Here is a 27,569-nt window from a genome sequence, read left to right on the forward strand (position 1 = left end):
GAACATCACTCAGGCAGGCCTGCAGGCGGTCCGAAAGATGAGGCCGGGCATCCAGCTGAGTGCAGAGAGGAGCGCTGATATGATCCCAGACAGCAAGCCTGAGGAGAGGGTCCCACTGAGGAGGGCGCTGCAGAAAGTCCTGCAGTTCTCCTGATGCAAATACTGCACCACAAGGGAGAGCGTTCCGAAACGACAGATCTTTTAAGACCTGACTATGGTGTCTTTGTTCAGATTAGTGTTATCAGATGTGTTTTTGTACCTTTTTTATACCTTTTTATACAAGACATGTTGAACAAAGACCTTTGAGGCTGTCTCTATTCCATGTGAACCTAACCAGCAATAATTAACATTCACAATAAAGTCTCACACAGATGACCTCATCAATAATCCTTAATCAATCAATGTTGAAGTGGTGCAATTATATGATTCCAGTTTTAAAGGAATAGTGTTTGCCATGAAAACAATGTATATGCAGGCTTCTGGCGCTGGGGGATCCCCGTCTTATCAGTGCCTCTCTGAAAAATGACCATAGATTATAGAACAGGGTCATTTAAAGGAGCAGTGTGCAAGACTTAGCGGCATCTAGTGGTGAGGTTGCAGATTGCGTCCAGCGTAACGGCCCTCTGTTTATCCCCCATGCAGAACTACGTTGGCGTTCAGGCCATGTTAATGCAAAAGGATCTCGCTAGAGACGAGGCTAGGCTGGTCCTTCTGGGCTACAGGAGAAACAACATGGCTTTTTTCAATCCCACGAGGATGTGTGCTCGGATACTATTTTTTTTAATTGACTTTTATACTTAATATTTGTGTTTTGTTTTTTAAGCAACGTGTGTGTGTGTGTGTGTGCGTCCGTGTGCGTGTGTTTACCTATTAAATATTTTGACAATTTTCCATTGCTTTGTGATGAACAGTAAAGTTTTCATTTGCATTTGAATAATCAGTTTACATAATTCTAATGTTAATTAGATCTGTTACAATACAAAAGTTAATAAATACTGTCAAGTTGCCCGTTAAAATGTCTAATAACTTCAATGCAGGACCACTTCTGAGGCAACAATGATCCAGCAATGAGGTGTGTATTAATCCATTATTGCAGAATTACAGCACTTGTGATAGTAAAGTGTATTTTGTAAGTGCACCGTCATACAAAATGTTTGTAATTTTATTCAGTAACAATATCATATTTCTGTTTTCTATTAGTTGTTCTGATTTGTGATACATAATTAGACAACATTTACATAATTTCATACATAATATGAAGTCTATTTGTGGGCCCTCCCAAATCCATAAACTGTTTGGGTGCTTGGTTACATGAAACTGAGTTAGCTGAGAAATGTGTTAATAGTTGTTTCAGCTTCAAGATCAGTTTCAAAAATTCCATTTGGCTTTTAAGTCATTAAACAAGCATCAAGAGTCGTTTTAATTTCCAGTGAAATCGAAAATTTGCAAATGTAGTTTAATCGGAACACATTTGAATTAGATGTAATCACATTATCTATGCATTTTCTCCCCATGATCGCTGTGTAGACATCTGGTAACCCTTTATGAAACACACAATGGTGACAAAAGAAAACCCTCGAGGCTGGGGAACGGGAGCATAGCATGTGTTGTTTTGATATACAAATCAGCCCCAGACCAACGACATGAATATAGCTTTGCTGTTGCACAGAGAGACCGAGGCTCACTGCTTAGAGGCCGGACGACAAACCCTATATGATGAAGAAATATATCGGCGTTAAGCTATATGGGGGTTTCCTGCTGGCAGACCCTGCTGCATACAGGACTCACATCCAGACGTGTAAAAACACAGCTATATCAAAACATAACTCTGCTGCTTGTCTCTACAGTCGGGGCACATTTTTTTAATACAAAAAACAAACTTGAAAGACCTGTTGCCCAGATGCATGTCCTTAAAAGCCTTTTGCTATGCAAGCTATTCAGTTTGAGGAAGCTGCAGCCATTTTGTTACCTCATCAATACTTAGAATGCAAGTAATATGACTCCTTATCTAAGCAGCTCCTTCAGTTAATATATCCTATATCCAAGGTAAAGAACAAAAGATATGTTTGTGTGTGAAAAGACTATGTTGAGGCTAAATATATATTTCTTTTATTCCAGACTCATGAGTTCATGAACCAACAAACACAAATACAACAACAATATATAAAATGCAATACAATACGAAGACACAGGTACAATCACTGCAGTTAAAAAGTCACTCGTGGTAAAAAAAACATACAAACACTTGTTTCAATGTTTCCAGAAACAAGATAAATACCTCGTTTCACTCTTTGTTTGCTTAATTAAGGCTTTTATAATTTCATAATACAATGTTGAATCATCCTCTTGTGCACTGGGAGAAAGTCATACATCCCTTTCTAAGTGTGTGCATTTACATTTGAATTTTTGTGCAGAACCATACTCACTGTATCTGAGATTCATATCTCAAACATTTCAGGAAATGCGAATGCTCTTTTGTAACATTACATTGAATTGCATATCGTGGTGGTCAATTTATTCATTTTAAATTTAATTTAAGGTTTAGGGGTACTGGAACATTCTATTTTGGGTCCAATTTGTTTTTTAATCTCTGTATACATGCTACCACTTGGTGATGTCATCAGAAAGCATAGCATTGAATTTCCCAGCTATACTGATGGCAAAACTATACATATCTGTATCACTAATGCTCTTGACTATTACAATGCTCTCTTGTGTTAACATAAAAATGTTGTTGGCCGCCTTCGACTGTTCTCCTCACTGTGGACATTTTTTAAAGAAACCATCTTCTCAGCCGGACTTTTACATAAGACTTTTGCTGTCTTAGTTTAATGCTTAATAATTAGTTTTCATGATATTTTTCTTATCCCATGTGATTATTCTATCGTGACATTATATTGTTTATTTTTATAATCTTTAGTCTTGCAACATTCTCTTTTGTCTGTGCTGTTTTAATCTTGCTCTGTGAAGCTTTTGGGGTTCAAAAGTTACAAATAAAGTGAATCGAGTATTTCGCTATACTTTGCCATGGTGTGTTATTACTAATGTTGCGGTATCAAGGATAGTTCATGAGAGAGCTGGTGTAATATGAATGTTCTAAGATCACATATGGGCGCATAGGCACTCAAAGTTGTTTAAGTAACAGTGCCGGAGGTGAACAGACGGAGTTGAGAGGTTGGAGGCTTCAAACAAACCACACTCTGCAATTATATGCATCCTTTATGAGAACAGCCTGCTTGATGGTTCCAGTTTTACTTTAGTGGTATATTGTGCCAAAAAGATTCTGGTTGAAGCCAGATGAAACATGTTATCTTTATCAACTTGTTTTCATATAAAAATTCCGCAGAAGAATCCCAAACCACCAAACAGGGTCTCTGAAACAGTGGTGGAAGAAGTATGGCTATTCAGATTGTTTACTGAAGTAACAATAACAAAATATATCTTTATATTATTGGATTATTATCATCTGCAGTAATATCCGAGCAGCATTTGATTTTTGTATAAGTCTAGTTCATATTATTCTGAAAAAAATTCAAAAGCTCATAAATGTTTTGTCCGTAAAGTCTTAATTTACAAAGTAACTGGTTGTCAAATAAATAAAGTAAAAATGGCAATGATTGTCTGTGAAATGTAGTGAAGTAGAAGTAATACAATAGAGGAGCTCATGTAAGGAACAAAGCTCACGTGAGTACAGTACTTTAGTAAATGTACTCACCCGTGTATTTTATGGGGGACATTCAGAACAAAATAAAAGTACAGCTTCAGATTACCTTGTGACCAAATGGAAATCTTTAAGAACAGAGAAGGAGCTTCTTCTCTGTTCTTAAATGGGGCTGGGCATATCTGAAATAAAGTTTTCCCTGACATAAAATTGGGTAAAATGCTAATTCTAAGGGACTGATTAAATCTGCTACTCTTGCTCCATTAGAATAACACATTTCATTACAAAATGTCAGTCAAGGGAAACTGAGTAACTCTCTTATCCTTTTAATTAGCTGTGCAAGTGGCTTCATGTGGAGAGATGAGAGGCTATGATGTTAGTTATGTGGCTTTCTTTTGCAATTAGTTTGGAAAACTTGTGCTTTTTGTATTTTAATGTGAATCATAAAACATAAAAAAGCAGGCAGTATATTTAAATGATTTTCTTATTATAAATTGGATTTTTAAATGTATTTGGCTAATCCATTTTTGTAGCAGGGGACTGTAGCGTATCATATTTTTAGTTTGAAGACATTTACAAAGTTACATGACTCACAATGAGACTCGACTCGATCAAATATTCTGACCCCTGGTGTGTAATGCTCATCGTGGCTCAGGTCGTCGGCCTCGAGCTGCATCCCTCAAGATGAGACGAGGAGCGGAATGCAGCGCTCACTTGTTTTTAACTCTAAACTTCCAGGTTGATGTCATTTTCAAACATGTAGTCTTGAGCTCTAATCGACAGATTTTATACAACTTCACAAGAAATGTAAACTTAAACCTAAATACTCCTTTATTAAAATGCTCTTCCCTATGTTTTTAAATTGTGCATTGGACCACAATAACTAGCTCTACCTTTGAGATGTATTCTGCATATGTCTATTAGGTTTCATTAAACTCATATTAAACATGTTTCAACTGCTTCTGGCGTGGATATGGTCAAGACCACCAAACTACGTGTACTCAAAAAGCGGATTCATCGGAGCTTTTGAAACTAGAAAGCTTAAAGCGTATTTTACATAACAGACATTTTTAAATGATGGTAAACATTTCAATTGGCTGAATGGATATGTATTGTGGCTTTTTAATCTCATGAAATGTCAAAAAAGAGTTTGTTATATACATTATAGTTTTAATCCTTTACCCGAGCAGATTAGCCATGTATATAGAGAATGACAGCAGGCAAGTAATCCAGCATGTTATTTTATGGATTCCTGCTGTGAGACGGCCTTTGTGGAGCTGGTAGCGCACCCCGTGTGACATAAAGACCGGATGTTGGCTGCAACAGAGGGGGTCGAGGCTATTTGAGCCCCTAAAACCTGAAATCAGCAGTTTCCTGACAGCCTTATGAAGTCAACCATTAGAGGCATTTACAGTCTCCACCCACTGATTACTCACCCATTGGGGGAAGTGGAGGGTGGAGTAGATGCGTCAGCAAAAGGGAGGAAGGAAAAGGAACATTTGAGGGTTTTTTTTTTTTGGAGCGCTTGTCCCAAGTCCTGCAGAGGCCCTACTGTTCTCCATCACTGGGACCACTGGGATCAGAGCTTCAGTGTGATATAATGCTGAGTCAGGTAGTTGAAGCAACTAATCAGTGACTGTGTTACTTATAACCCAAAGCTTTAGCTCGGAAAAGTCAGTCAGGGTATCGGCTGCAACCTGCAACTCTAGAATAGATGAGTAATGTCTAGACAGAGGATCTCCTCTTGAATGAAACATGGTTTAAACAGGTTGTACATTCTTCCATTTCTACCTAGTATCATGTTTTCATATAGGCAATGAGGACATTTACATCTTCAGATTTCTCTGGCAAAGGTAATTTGTCAAATCTGATTTTAGTAAAACAATTTTATCAAACACATTCCAATTTAAAAGTAGATATATATTTAATTAAATACATCACAGTGTTGATGCAGCTGGATTTCTATTCGTCAGATGTTTGGATTTGCCCACAAGAACATGGAATTTAGATCAATATTATCTGGATAAAAGACGTACAAATTGACGAATGTAAACAAACTAATATCAATATACACTTTTATTAATCCCCAAGGGGAAATTAGTTCTCTGCATTTAACCCATCCTTAGTTATTAAGGAGCAGTGGGCTGCAGTGATGCGCCCGGGAAGCAACTGGGGGTTCAGTGCCTTGCTCAAGGACACTTCGACTTGCAACTAATGGGGAGAGCGGGGCTCGAACCCACAACCTTGCGGTTGCAGGACGGCCCTCTTACCCCACTGAGCTACAGCCGCCCAGAGTTTGATGAGAAATACTGAGCCTTGTGTCTCAATGTAAATGACATGTTGATGCTCAGCTTGTTACATGTGTGTACTCCATGCCCGTATGTGCTGTCTTGCACCTGCTCTGGCAGGTCTTAGTCTGTTCCTCAAGTCATGGTTGCAGATGGAGAGACCATTTTGATAATGGAGCCGAGTCCCTTTGAAGCCCCTCTCTTGTCCCTGGGAAGCCTAATGTATTCTCCTTGTTTCCTGCTTCAGCAACTCAAAGGCTTTCTGCTTGGAGCCTCATTTGTGAATTATTGAGAGAGCTGTAGTCTTTCTGAGTATATGACACATAATCAATCCTAGGTTTGGTGAATCCAAAATGCGCACATGCTTTTTTGGAAATTTCAATATTGATAGTATGAAAGGGTTAAATTAAAATCACTTTTGTGTGGTAACAAAACACATTCAAGTCGCAAGTGCTGGATTTATTACGTTAAACCTGAGAGCTAAGATTTTTCTCTTGCACCAAGATTGTGAGCTTTGCAGAATTTACACTGTGCTAAAGTTACCGTATTCTTTGCACTATAGGGCGCACTTAAAAGCCTTTAATTTTCTCAAAAAACGACAGTGCGCTTTATAATCCGAAGCGCCGTATATATGGATTAATTCTGGTTTTGCTTACTGACCTCTAAGCGATTTTGTGTGGTACAAGGCGCTCACGGCGCTAAGTCAAAATGTTTTAGTACGACTTCGGTAAACTACAAAGCCGCACCGCTTGCAGCATTACGGCTACCGTAGCCAGGAGCGTCGCGGAGTAATACATACTGTGCTTCACCATAATATTACAGTGTGTGTATAAGGATCCCAAAATGGCACCTGTCAAAAGACACGCTTACGACGCGGACTTCAAACTCAAGGCTATCAGTCAAGCAGTAGAACATGGGAATAGAGCAGCTGCGAGAGAATTCAACATCAATGGTACGGAAGTGGAGGAAGCAAGAAGATGACCTGCGCCAAGTAAAGAAGACCACACAGAGTTTCCGCGGGAACAAAGCGAGATGGCCACAGTTAGAGGACAAAATTGAACAGTGGGTTATTGAACAGAGAGCAGCAGGTAGAAGCGTCTCTACAGTCTCTATTCGACTGAAGGCAACAGCGTTAGCACGGGACATGAATATTGTAGCGACCCTGTGAAGTGGCTGTCAAGCAGTGTGGCACCGTGCGTGCTGGTCGAGGGGGCGTGCCTGTGATTGGCGGAGTAGAGGGGAGGCGGGGTTAACCTGTTGGGAAATGGGAAGTTAAGGTTGGTTGACGGAGAACTGTGGTTGTTGACGTTGGAGCTGCGGAGCTGAGAGAAGCACGCTGTCGGTGGATGCCCAATAAAGAAGGAGTAAGAACGTTGTCCCGTCTCCGTGTCATCAGTCCATAACGTCCGAGACGTTACAATATCAATGACTTTCGAGGCGGTCCTTCTTGGTGCTTTCGTTTTATGAAAAGACGTAATTAACTCATTAACGTTTGAATAATGTTGAGAATTATTGTGAACGCGTTTAATAAAGTTTGATCGACTGACTTATCTGACTTTTTTTTCCGCTTAATGCGCCTTATAGTCCGGTGCGCTTTATATATGAAAAAAGATCGAAAATAGACCATTCATTGACAGTGCGCTTTATAATCTAGTGCACCCTATAGTGCAAAAAATACGGTAAATGTGATACATTTATTGGTCAACGTGTGAAACGAGATACAAAATGCAATGCAGATGTTGGGTTTTTCCCACATTTTGCTGTCATTGCGCAGCCTCCGTTTCCACATGTTATTTTAGTGCTGCTACCACCCAGAAAGCATCATGTAACATCTCTGGCTAAAAAGGGAGTTCTTAAGTCATCTGATCTTCACACAAATGACATCCAGAGATAAATGCCTGCTTTTGTATTTCCATTAACATAGCTAGTTTGTCACTCTATTTATTAGGCTACAGATTAAAAAAGACACAGGTTAATCTGAATTAGTAATAAACGTGATCCGAGTTTAAAAAAAACAGCCACCTACATTTGATGTTCGGTTGACATTTCCGATTCAATTCTATTATCGACAGGCACCAGAGCTTCAAAAAAATCAGCCTTTTCTTAACAATATGTATTTATGCACACAGTTCTCCATCTCCCTCGATACATTTGATCTAATAATTCCAAATTTGATTTCCCTGTGGTTCTTAGCTAACTTGTTTTGACCTGAGGCACCAACGAAATAGGAGGCAAGAGGACACGGAAGTGGGGCTACTGCTCCCCTGTGAGCCAGAAGATGTGTCTATTTGTGGAGCTATTTCTGTTTCCGTCCGTCAGAGGATTCAACAAAGGCTGCCGAGCGCCGGCCAGAGAGGGAGTAACAGGAGCACTAAAGGGGGAGACGGTGAAGACACCGATGATGCTTCTTGGCTGGAATCGAACGCAGCGCCGGACACGGAGGAGCACTCGGAGCTGATATCGCACAGCGCTGCTTCGCTTCTCCCCCATGTGGCCTGGTAATTAGACAGGCAGTGTGAGGGCCCTCTGCGTCTGCTGTCGATCACAGGCTTCACAGAGAGGTTGCACACTTGGAGCACGACACTTATCCAACTGGTCGCACTCTGCAAGGGATGTAGAGGACAGCCAGCCTCCTCTGACGTTCGCATGGAGAGAGGACAGAGCAGCAGATGACATGTGCAGAGAGGAGTGGGAGGCTGAATGAAGCGCGATAGTGAGTCACAGCACGTGCGCATGAGCGCGCTACTTATAATTATTATAATACTTATAATGACAGGCTTTCAACTGGAGTTCATAATGCGTTCAATCTTTTGCTGTCAACGCTCAAACTGCAGAACACACATGTATGGAGAGGATTAGAAACACCGAGAGACATGCTGGTGTCCATGTGTCGACAGCAGCATCAGACCAATCTGCCACTCAAGTTTACGGCCTATAATATTTTCTATTGGAGGTCAACATTGAACACGTGTGCTCCCTGTCATGTGTCAAAGGTCAAATAACTCAACAAGGCAGGCTGACGAAACAACTATCTGAATGCATACACACCGTTAAACTATTGAATAAGTTGTTTTTAAAGTAGCTGTGAAACTGTCCGAACATAATCTAGTTGAGTGGAGCCTCAATGCGACATTGACCTGCCTGTCTGACATGATTGATGTCCAGACCTCTCAACTTGAATGTGAACTGATGGAATATCTATTGGTCCACCAGGCTTCGTTTCATCCAGAGCAACACCATCATCGTCACTATTATCGTTCTTAAGTATTCAGAGTATTCAGATAATTTTTTTATTAAGTGCTAATATAACAATGCAAAATCAGACATACTGCATTCATTATTGCATTCGGTATTATCAGCAAAATGTTCTTAGTCACAAATGTATAAATGCTCATTGTTGCTCGTTAAGATGGAGCTGATATCAACTACTTTAGAAAGCGCTAGGCAGTGTGATCTGCAAAATATTGTATTTTATGAAGCCATTCCAGCTTGTAATTCAAACCTGAAACTTTATTTTGGAGAGCAGTACAACTTTTTTAAACTTTTCAAAAACATTTTAAAAAGTTCTAAAAAGAAGTGTCTCTATTTTAAAAGAAGAAATAATGGAGCAGGTTGCAGCCCCAGTTATATGAAAATAAAACTTGATGACTCATTTTCCAATAAATAGGCCTATGACTTGATAAGAGGTAGATTGGTTTCAGTGAACAGTTCATCATGTTTCAGAAGCTGACCACATGTTTCTATGATAATAAAATCCAGAAATAACTATAGCTGTCACCTCTGAAATGTAGAAGTGAAACTTGGTTGCTAAAAGGTGAAGCTAAAGGTGAAGCCAAAGGTTGGGTCAGGCGGCGCAAGAATATCAAGGAGGTTGTGTCAATTCCTTCCTGCAGAAGCTCAATGTAAGGAAAAGGGACTTATTTATGCTGTTTCCAGTCTTTATGCTAAGCTAAGCTAACCAGCTGCTGTTAGTAGCTACATTATATATTACACGGTGTATTGACCATGCGGACATGAGAATGGTATCAATATTATCATCTGACAAGCGGCAAGGAAGCTAATCAATATTATTTCCCAAATTGTTTAAATATTCCTCCAAATACAATATGTAGACCTGGAAACTGTCACTATAGTCCAACATGATGATTCTAGCAAATGTTTAACAACAATATAGGCTACACGGAAATGGAGCGAGTTCTCTTCACGTATGTGTAGTGAGCGTTAAGTCGTAGCAGAGGAAGGAAATGTCAGTCGCTCCAGAGGCAGCTCAGACCAGAGCTCATGTTTTCATGACAACAGATGAATACACAAAGCTCCACTAAGAACGAAAGCTAATTGTGTGTTAAGCACCAGCAGGTGCTCAGTCTCTTTATTTCTCAAGTGTGTTCCATATTAAAATTAAATAAATTAAATATACACTTTTAATCCCCGAAATTGAAATTCTGCATTTTTAAATAACCCAGTTATATTAGTTATGAGCAGTGGGCTGCAAGCGGAAGCAACTGGGGGGGGTTCAGTGCCTGCTCAAGGACACTTCTTGCAGCTAATGGGAGGCGAGATCGGATCCACCCCGGGACCTGACCTGAAGGACGACCCCCCCCCCCCACTGAGCTAAAGCCGCCCCTATCAGGTGCAAGAGAGACATTGTTAAGACGCACAGCATTAGTTGTTATTTCTGGCACAACTGGTGATTTCTAGCTGTGCTTCTTGCTCTCCTCTTTAAGGTGGTGACGCTCGTTTCTCCTAAATTGGTTTCCTGTTTCACGATAACATACATTTGTGAATGAGATGATGTCATTTCAGCTCCACCAATTGATTGCTCTGAAAAAGGGAAGTTGCTACGAAACACACTAATGCACTTTTCTCGACACATACATTTTGCACACACACATAGATGAACACACACTCATTGACCTGCTCAGACCCCCCCCCCCCACATACACAGCCATCTGTGACACTGAACCCATTGACCTTGTGGAAAAGCAGACCGACAAATTAGTCTAAGATATTTGGTTTTGAACATGCCCTCCTGAAATGTAAATCTATATTAGTGTCCATGACTACATGTATCCTTGCAAAAACAAAAAATGGTTCTGTATTATTTGAAAATATGTTCTTTTAGTTTAAGGTCTCATTATTTACAGAGAGGAAATACAAACTTGATTACAGACGCAGATTCTTATCTCGGAGGAAGTTGAGAAACTTTCACCCACAGTCTTAACTACGAGGTCCAGCCATCGCAAAATTAAATTATGAGAAAGGGTAGTCACATGCACTAAAACATGTTAAGGAAAGTTCTGTGATTCATGGGGAAAGAGGACATAGCATTCAAAAGTCTCAGTGCGTACTGCAAAGGAAGTCTTAGTGCAGGATAGATAGTTGTAATGTTGAGTGTCCTTGAGTGGACTAGCTCAGTTTGTGGCTGAACATCATTTGCTGTGTGACCAAACAGTTTAACCAGGATCCTGCTACGTTGAGCTCTAACCAAGGCTGCGTGAATACAGACCTCCTTGGAAAGTTAATGGGCCATGTGGGAGGCATGAGCTAAAATTAGAGAACTAAGTTTTATCCTGACTGAGATTTGTGCCCAAAGTCCGCCTCCTCCCTCCCCCCTGTCACCACTACTCTTTAGGCTGTTGGCAGATTCATTTGCGCTTGACCTAGTTAATGTCTCTTGAGATGAAGGAGTAAACACGCTCCTCTCCGGAAAACCTGGAATTTTCCATACTTTACACACCCAGTCCACAGGCCAGGATAGAGCACATTTATGGCATGTAATCGACTGGTAGGAAATGACTAGCTTTTACTTGACAACAGTTTGATAATATACCAGGCCAGACCTGGTGGGGTCACCATCCAATGAGGTCACTATCTTCACCTGACTGAGCTGAGACTGTACATTTGATGAAAATACAACATTCATCATACGTTTTTATACAGATAAACTCAGACGGGCTCCATGTTTTGACAATTTACACATTTTGTTAACTGAATTGGGACTTTCGCATGTGAGGAAAACCTGTGGAACCTGGGGAAAAATTGTGTTTTTACATTTGTGTGAAAAGGAACAGCCTGTGTCTAAAGTAGCCTGTGTCTAAAGGGAGCTGTGAATACAGTGTGTGGATGCTCCTTCTATTGCAATGTATATCCTTTGCCTATCCCAATGAAGTTTTGTGATGTAATACATTGAAAAATATCAATATTCAATACCATTTGCAATACCACAGTGAAACATTTACAATTTTAGTGGGAACTCAGAGAGAAAGGGAAAGGCAGCTCTAATACATATATCGATCGCAACAACTTAGTATACAAACCTTTTAAAATATTACATTATCAATATGTATTGATACTATATTTTTGACAGCACTAGTGTGCACATGACAAATCTGGTCTCTTGAAAAACCTAATAATGGGGGACCTAAATATTGGGTCACGGGCATGAAATGTAGTCAAAATAAAGACAACAGAGAGATAAATGCGTTCTCACTAACATTTTAACAACAGTCCCAGTGGCAACAGCATTTTCTGTTTGAATAAGCCAAACCTTGCTCTTTCTTGACTGTGACTGGTTCCTAAAGCACACACCGAGTTGACAGAAAAAACCCTGTGGCATACTGCAGCTCACGCCATATTCATTCCCTTCAGCGGACACATGGTGCCTAAACTGTAAAAACAATAAAAGACTCACACTTTTCCAACTTAAAAAAAAAAAAGTGAAGTTGAACAAATTGTATCCAGACATGCCTGTCGTAAGAAAGGCTGTCAATCATGTATGAAATGAAGTACTAAGAGCAGAGGCTTTATGTCATGAAGTCATCATGCTAAAGAGCACTAGGGGGAGGGATGCAGAGGTTTGCACAAAGGTTTACTTGTGAGCATGACGGGATGACAAGAGAGAAAGAGATTGGCGGGGTGGGGGGGAGAGAGGGAGTGGGGTGGCTGGAGGATCACTGAAGGAATTAGGAATGGCAGTGAGAAAGGGTAGTGAGGGGGCAGGAACAGGATTAGTTATGTATGTAGCGTGATGTAAGGTGTGTGTGAGTGTGTATGTGTGTGTGTGTGGGTGTGTGTTGTGGCAGGAGAGTGTATGCCAGAATAAGCAGAGCTCCACAGGGGCGATCTCTGGAGTCAGCGGCAGCAGCAAAGTCAATCCCTCAGGTCCGTCATGCTCCTTCCACTTGTACTTTCTGTAGCACCTTGACACCTGTCCTCCCCCTCACTTTGTGTAACCCCCCCCCCCCCCCCCAAGCCTTTCTCTCATTTTGTAGAGGATTTTGAATGACTACATCTATTCCCTGTGAGCATGGTCAGAATAGCCTTTCTGTTCCTGTTGAAGGTCATGACACATGTGCTGCCTCCTTTCTGCTCATGCATAAGAGCAGGAGTACGTGTCCCAAGGTTAACTACAGGGCGCTGTCATCGCTTAAAAGGCCTTCTTGGTGTTTTTCCACAGATGTGATGGAGAAGAAGCAAACTCCCCTCTGTGGCCCTGAGTTGAATCCCTCCACTGCTCTTCTGTAGAAGACTGGAGAGATGCCAGCTACGTTTCTCACTTTAAAAGGTCGGGATGACTTTCAACCTCACAATGTTATGCAAGTGTATGACTGCAGCAGCAAAATATGAATACGTAAAAAACGTTAACGCTTTTCTGTTCCTATTGGGGAGGAAAGCAGAAACCTCACACCTGGGGCAGGGCCAAGGACACGTTAGCCACACAACAAGCTGCTATTAAAGTTCTGTTCTGGATGGAAATGCCTGAGGACTCTCAACCAAATGTAAAGTACCTCTGAATGAGTGACTAATGCATGTCTGATGATCTGCTCCAGCTGGGAGGCGTGACTATGAAGTATCTCAAGTTGAAACTGCACTCTGACATTCAGGATGAACGCACCGAGCTCCCCGACAGATCACGACCCTGACGAACATTGTAAGAGACAGTTGACATAACTCCAACGTTTTTTGGCTTCACTGGTGATCAAGAATATAATATACAGATAAAACTGTTATTGTTAATGACATGACCATATGCTCCGATTCTTTATTATGCAGAATGACCTTTTGTTAGTTTATAATAACAGCTGTGTGATGCACTTTTACAGCTACACATGTTGAATGTGCACACACTCGTTAGCAATAATACAGCAACCTGATTTAAACATTCTTCAATTTGACTTCAAAAGTGTGTCTTATCCTGGACTTTGTTCTATTAATTGATTACTTGATCGACAGAAAATGTAAAAAGTCACCAAAGATCTGCTTCAATTATTTGATGTTTTCTCAATGAATAATGACTTAATCGGGACAATAATCACCAGATTAATTGATTGTAAAAAGACACATTACTTATGGTCCTGAAAGCAAGTGTGTGTGTGTGTGTGTGTTGGTGGACAAGTCTCTTTTGAGCAGACCAGTCAACCGATCCTAAAATATTAATATGTTGATTTCTGATTTTTTAAAAAATAATTCCCAAAAAAGTAAGCTAAAACTGAAACACATGAGGGGTCCATTCACAGAAAGTTCAGAACCAAGCACAAGCAGTAAGGTAGGGTATTGAAATTCACAAGGCATACATTTGATTTTGTTTATGACACTTATCAAGTTAGTTAACATAGATGGAATATAAATATAGAACAAAAGGAAATCTGCATTTGAGATTTCCAATGGGCCCAATATAATATGTTTTATTTATTGAAACAGCACTTCCAACCCCTGAAAGTACCCATCTGTGATCCTGTCTAAGCAGGCTTGTGAGGAAGTATAAGGTTAAAACTCTTTTATAAAAGCACTGTGATCATCAGCTCCTCTCCAAGTGAGTTTGGATTGCTGCCTACTAAGTAATTATCAGCCCATATCGCATCACTTCTAGATAGCATCTCACACTAAAACGCCCACATAATGATCCCATAAAAGTGCGAGCAGAGGGAGCGTGGGTAGTTCTACATTGGACATAGATCTGGCGTCTAGCCTGTTGTCAGCACTCTCTACAGCTCTCCACAGAGAGCTTCAAGTAATAGGTCGGCTAGGTCGGCCTCTTGCGAAGTGTCTGTCTCATGTCTGCAATGACTACCCAATTATCTTCTTATGTCACGCCACGTGATCCCAACCCTCAGATGAATCCAACAATGGCAGAAAAGTGAGTGGAGCAGTCAGCGCTTCCGTAAGGCTCACTTTTCTTTTTTTTAATCTTACATAACACTAACCTTCACGTTAAGATTAGATTATACTGCTCCCAGCTCAGAATGTTACACCGTCTGAAACAATATGAACACATGTGCTCATAAGGGAAGATACACTGTGGATCACAACAGTGCATTTCTTTCAAAGTGTAAATCAACACAGAAGAGCCAGGTTCTGTTAAATGACCGCTGACTCCGAGTTCCAGCCGAGAGAAGGAATTATCCAATGTGGAAAGGTAATGTCTGTGGTGAGCTCACAGTCCTCTGCATCACTCGCAGCCCTCCTCATCTGTGCGTGGAGAGCGCAGGCTGGAGCACTTACATAACCCAGTTAAAATATACCCCAGTCACATGCAACGCTCAGTCCTGCGGATAGATATCCCACTGTCGCTAGAACTGCTCTGGCAGCCGCTCAGACATTAGAGTATGAACACACACACACACATTCAGAGCTACAAAATATTTGACGGTGATTTGGTGCCAGACATTCTCAACAGTGAACTGTGTGTGGAAAATAGTCCGGGAGCTTTTCTTCCTGAGTGGAGCGCATGTGACTGAGTGGGGTTGGACCGGGAAGAAGCCACAAAGGGAGAGGGAGGGTAGATGACGGGGTGCCGGAAGTCCAGCCCTTTAATGGCACAAAAATGTGTCCAGTATCACTTCTGACTACATAACCTCCAACATAAACTCTAAATTCTATTGGCTACACCACGTAGAGCCACGTTCCTGCTGTGTGGGCGGGGTTAACTGAAGCAGCATTTACTGTAACAGGATGACATATCTGGAGGAGTGAGCTACTCTAGAGAGAAGTGGAGGACACGTTTTCTAATAGGATTAACGAGAGTTACAGATACCAGTGTCGGTGAAGCTTTTGCCAAATTATGCAAGAACCACATTTGCTTAGATTGTAATTTTCAGTCCATGAATTTCATGAAAACTTAAGAACAAGGGCATTTGGAATGTGCTGAAAAAATTTGAGATCCAAGCTTCAAAGTTTCAACTATATTGATGATGAGGGTTTAATCCATTGGAGTGGCAGACATGCATAATTTATTTCAAAGATGAGAGGAGAAGTAGCTGCTCCTAGGCCATAAACCTTATCGGGAAGTATTATGTCATCTTGTCAAAGATATAAATCGCCGCAAAGCCTGAATATTCTGTCGTAACATCAGTTGCTACAGGCAGTGTGCCCGAAGCACACTGTCATGGTTCACGTGTTTGTGTTCCTGGCTTGACTTAACATTTACACAGTCAGGAACATTCCAGTCTGTCTTCTCCACCCTCCGAGCTCAAACAAAACCCTGTGACCGGGTAACACTCTAGCTGTTAGTGGTGAGCAGTCACAATGTGAGCAATGCTGTGGAAAGGCCACTGATCTGTGTTCCAATGTAGAGAAGCACTGCGCAGTGTGAAACCTGCACACACAGACACGTGTCACTGTGGGTCCAGATTTGGGCACCGGACAGCACATGGCCCAAAGCCAGGGTCCAACACGCTGAGTCATGTGCACAGGGGGGGGGGGGGCGCTGTTAGTAAGACAAAGACGCACACAGGCGTGCGCCCCTGCCAGCAGCACCCAAACACTCTCGCCCGTATCTGTTGCTGCATACATGCAGGTAAAGACACGTTCTCTCGCTATGCAGCATGCGGCGTTAAGTGATGCTATCAGCAAGAGCTCCACACTCCAGTGAATCATCATTCCAATGGCTAGCAGAGGTAGACACGTCATCCCGTCTGAAGGAGAAATAGATTTTGCCATTTTGTACACACGTGCATGAAATCCTCAAAATGCCACAAGGCTTCTGGATCCGTAGCGTGAGGTGTGGCACGGATGCTAACCCACGCACACGTGCTGTGTTTTTCTAAAAGGGTTGGTTCTGGCAGATGTTCAGTAGAAGCCCTATAATAAAGTGGGCGTGGGACTCTGATTTGGCTTTTATTTTTTATGAATGAGAGCGGGAGACATCCATTCTCTGTGGGATACAGAATCAGCCATCCTCATGAATTGACAATCGCAGTGCCAGTTTGTGTTGTGTGACTCATTCCGGATCCTGAGAGGAGACTGCACAGATAAAAAAAAGAGTTATCTCTGGGAGGAGATTGCGAATTGCTTCGCCACTGTTCTTTTTGTGACTAACACATTGCAGTGCAAGTGGATGGAGCCGGATTATTGTAAATACATAAATGTTCCCAGAGATCAGAAGATATACTGAAACATTTAGAACAATCTGCGGTTTACCACTGAAAATAAAACACTTTCAACAAAAGACAATTGAGTAGCAGTCACTTGTAATCTGTTTGTTATTTAATCATGAATTATCTACATTATCTACGGTGTCTTTACAGCTTAAAGTGCCACATGGATGTGCATGAAATATCTATTTGCTCCCCCCAAAAAATGGTAAATTGTCTGTTTTCCTGTGCTTTGAAGTGGATGCACCTGTAGATATGAGTTGTTTAGATTATGCGTGTCCTTGTCTATTGAGGGAGAAAAGGAGAGGAGGTCGGATGTTTTTTGTAAATGGGTGTCTCCCAAACACACGTGATCCAGAGAGGGTTTGTGACTCACCGGCTCCGGGCTCCGGATCCTTGTCTGGCCTCTGACAGAGGTCCTGTGAGTCACGCCTTCGCCGTCACTGTGTCCAACAAAGAAAAGAGATGCAGAGAACACACGCTGCATAATGATAGCATGTAGCCTGTTTTACTTGTCCATCGTAATTTATAACATATTCACTCAGAATTTAGAGACCTCTATTGACTGTATTTGTATGGTGTAAAGTCACTAATTAGATGTGTTACATTAAATAGGCCTACTGTATTTATAAACACGTCTGGGATACTTACTTTACTTGAGTATGTACATGTTATGCTTCGTCATACTAATACTTTTTAGAGGGAAATATTGTACTTTTGACTCAACTATCTATTTTACCGCAAGTTACCAAACTTTTCAGATAAAAAAACGTATCATATGGTCAGTTTATACACAATGAAGCATTGATATATGTCAAACTACCAAACGTATGTAGAGCTAAAACTACAGCATATATAAGGGACTATAATAAATATTAGTATATTTTGTAGTTGAGTAGTTTTATAGCAGCTGAAATGATCTAAATACGTTATTTTGGTTCTAAATGTAGGGAAAGTACTAGACAGCATTGCCAGACAGTCCGCGTGTTCTGCTTATGTGTCCTTGAGCAAACTCACTTTGTCCCTGAAACTGCTCACTGGGCCTTCACCAGGCTGCTCACTTTACTGGCATACAGGTCAGACCCCATCGTGATCCAGATGCTGTACCGAGGAGTAATGTCCAGTGCAGAGTGACACAAACTATCCCCGGGTTGACTTTCCGCCCAGCTATTAGTTGAAGTGAAACCGATCCGCGTGTCCACGTGCTTGTGTCATTTCCATGTCGTTTGCATATGTAAGCCGGGCCCGCCTATCGCCACGCGGCTGCGCCGAGAGACGAAGGCGATTTGTCGATCGGGGGGGATTTGAGGAGCCAATGGGAGAGCCGCTCCCCGCTGATCCCGCCCTCCCAGACACGTTGCCTTGGGAGAAGCAACACGGGCGGATCGCAGGCTGAACCGAGTCCTCACTCTCACGCCGCACGTCCAGCCCGTCAGCTGCTCTCTGCCCGACAGTCCTGCAGGATTTACCGCTGAGCAACGGAAGAGTTGGACCAGCCGCTCCATCCGGGGAAGGTACGAGGCATCTCTGCTGCTCATCTTCATGACGCCGAGAAACAGCACTTATTATCTCGACTGGACGAGTGTAATTATTTTATTTATACAAAAAATGAAACATCCACTGGAATTTGGCGCAGATATGAAAATAAGCAAACATGTATTAATGGTGATGGATTATTGATAGGATGTAATATTTCAGATGAAGGTGTGACTGTGACGGGGGTAATTAGTCATTTCTGGTTTCATACGATCAAACTGTGCCTGCTGCCAAATGTACTGTGTCTGATGAGGAAGTCTATTGTGTCTGTTACCCAACTGATTTGAAACCTTAAGGCGGAAAGATCGGATCATTCCCAACATTTTTATTTTTTGTACTTTCTCTTTGGGAAAGATACGGAAATCATTTCCCCCTATAATTCCTTTTTATCACCGTTTTTCAAAAATCAGAGTGTATATGAGTGAAGTGATCATCTCTATGAGCCCCACCTATACAGGTAGACCTATTTAACAAATGATTGTATTTTTAAAAACATGTGTAAGAAGCTTTTATCAGTAAGGAACTTGAATTTATATCTGAAACCCTGAACCACTGCAGGCCTGTGCGGTGCCCTTAAAGTGCCTATTTGAACAAGTGTGGTATGTAAATGTATTTTTAATTTTTAATTTAAGGCTCAAATATAACATGTTATCAGAGTGAATTCAGGTTTTTATTTACAGTGCTTGATATCTCCCTAGTGTTGTGGTGGTGTGTTGCAGAAAGCTTTATTGAAAAGCACAAACCTGTGACTGAGAAAATGTTTAGGATGTTTGCTAAATATATGTGATATGAAATTCAGTATCATATAACACAGAAGTTTTAAGATGGACTCTTTGCACTTGCACGGATAAAATGCAGTGATGTATAGTACATAATCACAATTACATATAGTACTCTATGTAAATGTGTATTTACACATTTAGTTACAATTTTCTTGCTGTCAGGATTTTTAAAGGACCATTTGGGATTCAACCAAGATAAGCTATATTTGATAGTGGACATCTTGAATCTTGATACTGTTTAATTCCAAATAGTCTGTATTTGGATATGAAATAAACTCAGCGTTTTATTACAGCTCAGTTTTTCCTGTGTTCTTTGGTAATCTGACCACTGCAATGAAAGGATTTCCTTTCACATCGTTTAGTTCTCACTAAAATATGTCAACTGTGGTCAACCTGGAGCAATATTAAAGCCTGCAATTGGAAATATCCAAATCCATTTTTGTTAGAGTTTGTAAAATCTCTGCTCCACCCGCCCCTGTAACAATAAGATCAGAAGGTGGTCGTCCTGTGACAAAGACCTAGGGAGCAATTAACTCTCCTACCCTCACATGTCACAGGACGCAAGAGATATGCCAGGCATTAACCATTCAAAACAACAAAAATAATCCCCTTGCTGAAAATGCTGTTTTTTTACAATCTTTTATCAACTAATCACTGAGGAAACATGATCTAAAGATCCCATAAACAAATTAAACATTTGTGAAGAGCATTTGGCCAGAGGAGCTTTTATTCACATGTCATGAACAAACAATGCCAGTTCCTCATTTTGTAAAATCCTTTTTTTCCCCACAAGTGTCACTTGTCTTGATGGAAGGGCGGCAGTCTGAGGCGCTAGTCGTCATGGTGGCAGACCCCTGCCCCCTTTGAATAAACAAGCTAACAATCTTATGAATGATTGTGGTGGCAGCAGCTGGCAGGCCGTCCAATACGGTCTCAATTGGGAACAATACTCAAGCTAGTAATTGTTAAATGTAGTTTATATGTATTTGTTCTTGTCATGATGTGGAGATTCATAATAACAATTCTGAGAGAGGAAAACATGTGCCTCAGATCTTTGCTGGACCATTGTGGACACTCGGTTGTTTGGTGTTTGCTCTGAATGGCCCCAAGTCTGTGTTTACTGGCTCAGGTGTTGCATCTGCAAAGCAAACAGGTCATTGTGGTCTCAACAACTGTGGTCTCATGCTACCGTCTGCTGTGTCTGTGCCTTTATGCATGACTGCTTGGATGGAGGTGCTTTTCTTTATCCAGACTCCCCTGCAGTGTATGCATAAGGACTCTGCATATATTCAAGCTGTTATACGGCTTGACTGAGTACAGTTTGAGCTCATTTCCATTAATCTTCTTACCTGCTGCTTTTGAAGCTTTTTTCTATTATGTAATGGTCGTAACTATGACTTTCTGTCTTTCAGGTCAGTGATGGTCAGTGCTATTTAGATCCTGCAGCCAAGGATGTCTGCTCCAGATTCGGACAACTCCATTGACTGGCTGGCAAGTGACAGTGAGAGCGAGCACGAGTCTGACTGCTCAAGAAAGCACAGCCAGGCAGAGGCTCCTTCATCCCCCAGCACCTCACCACACCTGGACCTGTCTGACAGCAGCTGCCACCGGAGCAGCGAGGTGAAGGAGGGCAACGGTAGCTGTGGCGAGGTCAGGGAGGCCTCCAGCCGGGGATTTCCCCCTGGCTGCACGGAGACCTGGGCCAGCACCATCGGACTGTGTAAAACACAGCAAGGAGAGAAAACAAATGACAAAAACACTCAGCAAGCACTGAAGAGACCTCACAGCTCCACGGTGGAGGAGAGTAGGGAACGGCAGCTCCTTTCCAACATGTCAGAGAAAAACCAAATGTTCAGGAGAAAGGTGAGCAGCTCTGACTTCTGTCTCTTCGGTGGTTCACAATGTCAGCGGGAGTAGAGTGTGTCCTATAGCCGAGATCAACGCCCCATGTTGGTTTTAAAGCGTCTAATTTCCAGTAAAGATGACCCTCTTACGAGAAAGAGAATGAGTCATGCTCTTCTGAGGAACCAGTCAGTAGGGGGGGTTGGGGTTTATCTAAATCATGTTCAGCAACTTTTACAAGAACATGATAGAGCATGATATCAGATACAAATGAAACGTGTTTTTTTGTTTTCAGTGCATGGAGCTGCAATGCTACATTCATCCACTGTCATCTATCTTGAATGGCCTTCGTTCAGGGAGATACAGAGAACGTAAGTCGATCATTTAATATTTTCGAGAAATCTCAGTAGATGTATACCTAACTTTAGTCTTCACACAATTATTTCATAGTTGCCTGTCTTTCTTGTGTCTCGGGAAAAAAAAGCAATATCAAGAACAATAGACTGGATAGGCAGCATGCAACTCTTTTTCAGAATATCCCCGTGTCTCTGCGATTTGGAAAGCGCGATGTCTGAAACATATTGTTGGGGGGCTATTAAGTAACCACCAACTATTTACTGTGTGTGTGTATATGTATATCTTAAATAAAACTGCTTAGCAACTACATTGTTTTAAAATGTCCCTTTTTAAGAGGTAAAAAGCACATGTTATTTTCTGCTAGTTTATAGCCATATCAAGCTTCAGACCTTGTTATAAATTAGCTGCTTGGCAGAGGGGAGTGAGAACATACTGTACCACAGAGTAAAGTAGCTGCTATCTGTGAGCCGTCTGATGGGCATTCAAAGGGTCTCTGAAAGATCTTACCATGTTCAGACGGGCTCTGTAAAGTGCTTTTTTTGGGATCTTTGTCAAACCTTATATGACCCAACACTTCCTGGCCACAGAGCCAGGGATCTATTCCCCCATACACACATTTCCCACAATCCATCTGCTCTACACTCGACACTGCTGTCGACACAGTTCATGTGGCTCATGGTACAACTTTCTTCTTTTCCAGGACTCAGCAGTTTCCAGGAGAGTGTGGCCATGGACCGGATCCAGAGGATCATGGGTGTCCTGCAGAACCCGTGCATGGGGTAAGTGTCCTCAGCATGACCCACATGCTGTTATACATGAAACCATGAGCTCTCTCATCTTAACACATTCAGTGGGTCTCCTGTATGTTTTTGTAGCTACAAACACATTGTTGCACACTTTCATGCCCGTGTAAGTATTTTACTGTTATGGAAATTTGATCAATATCAGTTCTACAATACACTCGACTCAATATACAATTCTAATAGCTGGAAATGCTGCTCGTGGTCTGTGGGTCAAAGTGGTCTACGGCGTGTCTGTAACACATGGTGCACAGCAGGTTGCCCTGTGAGGAGCCACCACCACCCCCACACATCCAGGATACATGTCCTGCAGAGATGGCTGTGTCTCGCTATAGCTGGGCATCTCGTTAAATATGTATCGGCGCCACTGTGGGAGCAGCACACTTGTGTCTGCTTGATTAGCTCTCCACTGGCCAGACGGTATAATGAAGTATGATATCACCCCTTCAAAAGAGAAAGGCTTAGTCCATGTAATACAATCATTTAAAAATGTGTAGATGTTCTACAATTTTTTTATGAAATGGCAAATATTATCATCGGATTTTGTATACTTGAGTACAAAATAATATGGTTGAATATCACAATATCTCTAATGATATATGCTGATTGGACAGAAACCCCTTTAAAGCAAAAGCTTCCATCACAAATGTAGCTATTTTATTATTTCAATAAATATTTACTAGAGTTGCAAATAATACATTATTATACTTTCTATTGATTAATCTCTACGAAATGTATTGATTTAATCTAATATATGTCAGAAGGGAATGAAAAGTCTAATACTGCTTGCTTTGTTCAACATTTAATTTACAATGTTATAAAAGCCAATTACATCTGAGAAGCTCTAATCAGTGATTAGCAATTATCCAAATTCTTGTCAAACATTTTTCTCTTGATTGCGTAACCTAACAATGAAAACAAAATGTTCTAGCATAATAGCACATTATGATCACACTGAAAGCCTATCGATGAAATAGTAGCTGCACGTACATCCCTCCCCCAGTACTACTGGTACCTGTATGGGAAGCACAGCATCAAGGTACCCCGATATAAATTAAAGTGCTGCTGAGTTTGGCACAGACTAATTGGAGCCCTCACCCACCAGCTGCTGCTCTCATATGGGAGACAAAGAGTGGGTGTGGCAGGCTACGTCCAGACAGCCGGGCCAGAGGCTGGAAGGTGGACTAACCCCTCCCACCCCTCATCACTCTCTGTGCCTGTGTTGCCAGCTGGCAGACCCTGCAGCCACACAATAGTCGATCAAAGTGACTTTTTTAGCAGTCACTGATAATCTTTCACATAAATGTAACATGCCCTGAACGGCGTATAGCAGGAAAGTCCTGATCATATGACACGGGCTAATCCCCATCCACCATCTGGTTTAGACGGGTGGTAGTTAATGGGGTGCAGCACTCTGCTGCGCACCTGCAACGCGAAATGCGTCACCGCGATTAGTTTATTTTCACAATGACGCTGTTGGAGATCGCTGTGGCTTTAGTGTTTTATATTTAGAGGCGAGCGAAGCTATTATACACCAGGCCACGTGTGAGCTCTAAACATGTGAGAAATGTACTTAAGACCCCCCCCCCCCCACACACACACACACATATTGGCAAGCTTATTGGTTGCTTACTCAGATTCATACATGAAAGCTTGAGTAAATATATCCCTCATTCACTTCCTGCTTCTTTCAGGGAGAAATATATGAATATAATTCTTAAAATGGAAGAGATGCTGAAAAGCTGGTTCCCTAATGTGAAACGCCAAGACCAACTCGCCGTCACCCAGGCTGAGGAAGCGGTTCCTACCAAGAAACCCAAGGTAAAGTTGGACAAAAGCAGAACTGTTGTGTAAGAGCTCTTTAGTTGGAGAAGACCTGCTGCCAAGAACACACGGTGACGACGCAGTGAGGGACTAAAAGATCTATTTTTTATTTAATCACATGTCTGGGGAGCGAGGATTAAAAGCATTTTTTTACTGAGGTATTACCACAGCCTCCGGTTTGCTAAGAACAATGACAGAGGAGAAAAGATCATTTTGGAGAAAAGCAGAAGAAAAGATCAGAATACTCTGGAACATTGCTTCACATTGAATTAGTTTGTATATATTTTATTATATTAACGAAGGGGGAAATTACAATTCATATTGTGAATGGGTCTTTGTCATTTACACAATTTGACACTGAACAAAGTAATATCACCTAATTCTGCAGTTCTTAGCTCCACATTTGCATTGTAGCTTCTTTCAGCTCATTGTTTCTGTGTTATGGCCCTCAAATTGTTTGGGTTCCTTCCCATTGTTCTCATCAGCTCTGTTTTCAGCCACAGCAGGTATCTGTGTTATTCAGCGATAAAGCTCTTCCTGCCCACCACCAAACAGCAGACATAGTAGTGGTCATGGGTCAGATAGTACCACTGGGGCCCCCAAAGTTTGGAATTTGTAAACCCTTTATCACAAGTTGTATTATTTGTTGTGCATTGCAGATGAGATTACTTTTATTTTTCAGGTGCCTTTAATATTTGGTAGGGCCACTTTGAGGTATTCTATGAGAACTCATTCAGAGTTTTCTTTTTGATCAATGGACATTGTCCCTCAATAATAACTACGAGATCATTTTGAATTAACCTGTGTTTCCTTCATTGCCGACAGATATCTCCAGTGACCGTCACTGCAGTCGTGAGCCCCGTCGGTGTCGGTGATCCTCCAGCACGCGTCCAAACCCTGAGAGTCACTGACCTCACTCCTGGAGCCAACTCCGCCAGCAACCTGAAGTGGCTCCACCCGTCACCCATCTGCTCCCCCACGGCACAGCAGGCCCAGGCTGGCTCCAGGCACCTGCTGTCCCCCAGAGACCGAACGCAGGACAACGCTGTGTCCTCCAGTACAGACAGCCACCGGAAGACAGACTTGGTGCCGCGAGGCCCTCCGCCGGGCAAAATCAACGCACCCTGTCTCGAGAAGCTCCTCAAGTCGACAGAAAGCATCATCATCCGTAAGGGGACGGGGGGTTTGACGGACAGCAGCTGGTCCTAGTCCACACAGACGGCTGGGTGTCCAGTTTAGCCTCGCTCACCATGCCGGGAGCCAGTCGGCTCGCTTAGCCCATTCCAGCCTCCAGGGGAGACGGGAGCCTTCAAAAGGGACGTCATAGATGCCCCTTTAATGTGGAAGGAGTGTTGACGACCATGTTGTACCCTCTGTATGGGAATGCGCCCTCTCTGACTTGACAAGTGTCCGCTTTTCATTCCCTTTTGTTGACTTATCTTTGTTTTTTGTTTGCACTCTTGGATAGCGTGTGTGAGAGTGGGAAGGACAGATTTTACATGCCGAGATCACCGGAGCTAGTCATTTCACAACTGAACGGTTCCCACTGGCTTGTAGATGCAATAATACAATTTAAGTATCCGTGAAACCGCCATTATGCCTGAAAGGGAAATAACTGCAGCAGTAGTTTGTGTTGGAAGAGATTTTTTCTTCCAGTTATCCAGATACGTCAGTGTTCTACATATTGTTGTGCAGAAAATGTGGGTGAAATGCGATGTTATTTTTTCCCCCCACCCCGCCCCATGACTCCACTCATTAAGTTTATCGATGTGACTGTTACTCATAAATAGATCTTTTGGTACAACTGTTCTACCTCAGTGGGCACCACGTCACAGTTAGTGGCTAGGCATGTGAACGCTACACTCGAAGCCTGGACACCCCGCCTGCCTCTGACAGGGAGGTCTGCAGGATGAGTTGTTCCGTTCGTACAAACAGAGGATTCTCTCTCCGTAGGGATGCTGTCGTGGCCTGACTGGTGCCATTGTAAAGAATGTCAACTGCAGATTTTGTTTTTGAGTCTCCCAATAGAAGGCAAACAGTGCCTGTAATGTCAAGCTGTGTCTGTAAGCCGGTTTGATAAAGAGAGAGAACGTTCAGAAAACGTGCTCCTCTGTGGGATGTACAAATCAGGAATTCTCACTCTCCTGCCATTTTCCTGTATCGAATAAATTATTCAGATTTTGCCAACTACTTTCTGTGGTGGAGTAGAACAATTCTTTTATTTTGCCACAGAACTGGACAGTATGTTAGACCAGCAGAGAGGGACAATGTATTTCTGTGTAAATCTTACAGAACGGTTGTCGATTTCCCCTGAAAAGTGGCCTTTATAGTGACATTTTATACTTTCAAAATAAATGTGATTATATTTGTTTGATGCACAATGGCTACAGATGTTTTATTGTAAATTTGCTCATTTCAGGCAGGTAGAATTTTAAATACAGAGATTGAGCAATTGCCCAAGGATTGAGCATTAAAGTTTCCTTTTCCACATTGAATTTCTCATGATTAAATGGACTGCACTTGGACAGCGCTTTTCTAGTCTTCCGACCAAGGTGCCACCTGCCCATCAGGACTATCTAACAATATTCATTTATCTATAATAGGCCTATATCTCTTTATTCTAAAGTGCTAGTCAGCTCTTCCACTATTAAGTTAAGTTAAGTAAGTCAACAGGACTTTACAGTAACATACAAATGTTTTTTTGACACAGGAGGAAAGACCAACTCAGCTTAAGGAATCTATGAAATAGCTCATTGTCAGTACGCTAAACATAGCTCAATTAAGCATCAAAGATCGGATGTTTATCAGTAAGACCAATTATAGTGTGAGTTAGTCGACCGGCAATACTCTGAGGGACCTCACTTCCTGGAGGAATAATAATATGTATTGCTTGTGAGGAAATATGCAATTTTCAGTACTTTGCACAGCAATTTGCGCCACAGAAGTGAGTGAAATGTCCCATCTCAGTATCATTTCACATTCCTCAGAAAGTGAGTGTGGGTTTAGTTTTTTTACCCATGGGTGCAATTTCTCATGCCTGTTGACAAACCAGACACCATAATTAAACCTATGTGACCTGCTTGTAAACAAAACTGTGCACAATAACA

General features: G+C 41.8%; 2 protein-coding genes and 1 long non-coding RNA gene across 4 annotated transcripts in view; 2 read left to right on the plus strand and 1 right to left on the minus strand.

Moving 5' to 3' along the window:
* Positions 1-3,018, plus strand: part of fbxl22 (F-box and leucine-rich repeat protein 22) — an 8,384-nt gene extending 5,366 nt beyond the window's left edge. Inside the window, exon 2 of the mRNA XM_056415686.1 lies at positions 1-3,018. This exon is cut by the window's left edge and continues 195 nt beyond it. Coding sequence (XP_056271661.1) covers positions 1-154 — 154 coding nt within the window. The 3' untranslated portion in view covers positions 155-3,018.
* LOC130194651 (uncharacterized) overlaps positions 1-18,429 on the minus strand; it is a 23,055-nt gene extending 4,626 nt beyond the window's left edge. Inside the window, exons 1-2 of the long non-coding RNA XR_008831925.1 lie at positions 18,339-18,429; positions 17,698-17,764 (exon numbers count right to left, since the gene is read on the minus strand). This is a non-coding gene — a long non-coding RNA (uncharacterized LOC130194651). The remainder of the gene's footprint in view (positions 1-17,697; positions 17,765-18,338) is intronic.
* Positions 13,406-26,987, plus strand: LOC130194649 (uncharacterized). 2 transcript variants are annotated; one of them, XM_056415685.1, is made up of 7 exons: positions 13,406-13,513; positions 13,623-13,727; positions 21,052-21,502; positions 21,777-21,852; positions 22,539-22,617; positions 24,333-24,459; positions 25,288-26,987. In XM_056415685.1, the coding sequence occupies exons 3-7, from the start codon at positions 21,092-21,094 to the stop codon at positions 25,669-25,671; spliced, it is 1,077 nt and encodes a 358-aa protein (XP_056271660.1). In that variant the 5' UTR covers positions 13,406-13,513; positions 13,623-13,727; positions 21,052-21,091; the 3' UTR covers positions 25,672-26,987. The 2 variants fall into 2 exon arrangements, with proteins under 2 accessions (XP_056271660.1, XP_056271659.1); XM_056415684.1 differs by lacking the exons at positions 13,406-13,513; positions 13,623-13,727 and adding an exon at positions 18,735-18,835.
* The last annotated feature ends 582 nt before the right edge of the window (positions 26,988-27,569 follow it).

Source organism: Pseudoliparis swirei, chromosome 6, assembly GCF_029220125.1.
Source record: "Pseudoliparis swirei isolate HS2019 ecotype Mariana Trench chromosome 6, NWPU_hadal_v1, whole genome shotgun sequence".
NCBI lineage: Eukaryota > Metazoa > Chordata > Actinopteri > Perciformes > Liparidae > Pseudoliparis > Pseudoliparis swirei.

Coding starts and splice junctions, on each gene's coding strand:
- LOC130194649 (XM_056415685.1), top strand. CDS start 21,092: ATGTCTGCTCCAGATTCGGACAACTCCATTGACTGGCTGGCAAGTGAC. Junction 21,503..21,776: donor ACCAAATGTTCAGGAGAAAG/GTGAGCAGCTCT, acceptor TTTTGTTTTCAG/TGCATGGAGCTGCAATGCTA. Junction 24,460..25,287: donor TTCCTACCAAGAAACCCAAG/GTAAAGTTGGAC, acceptor CATTGCCGACAG/ATATCTCCAGTGACCGTCAC.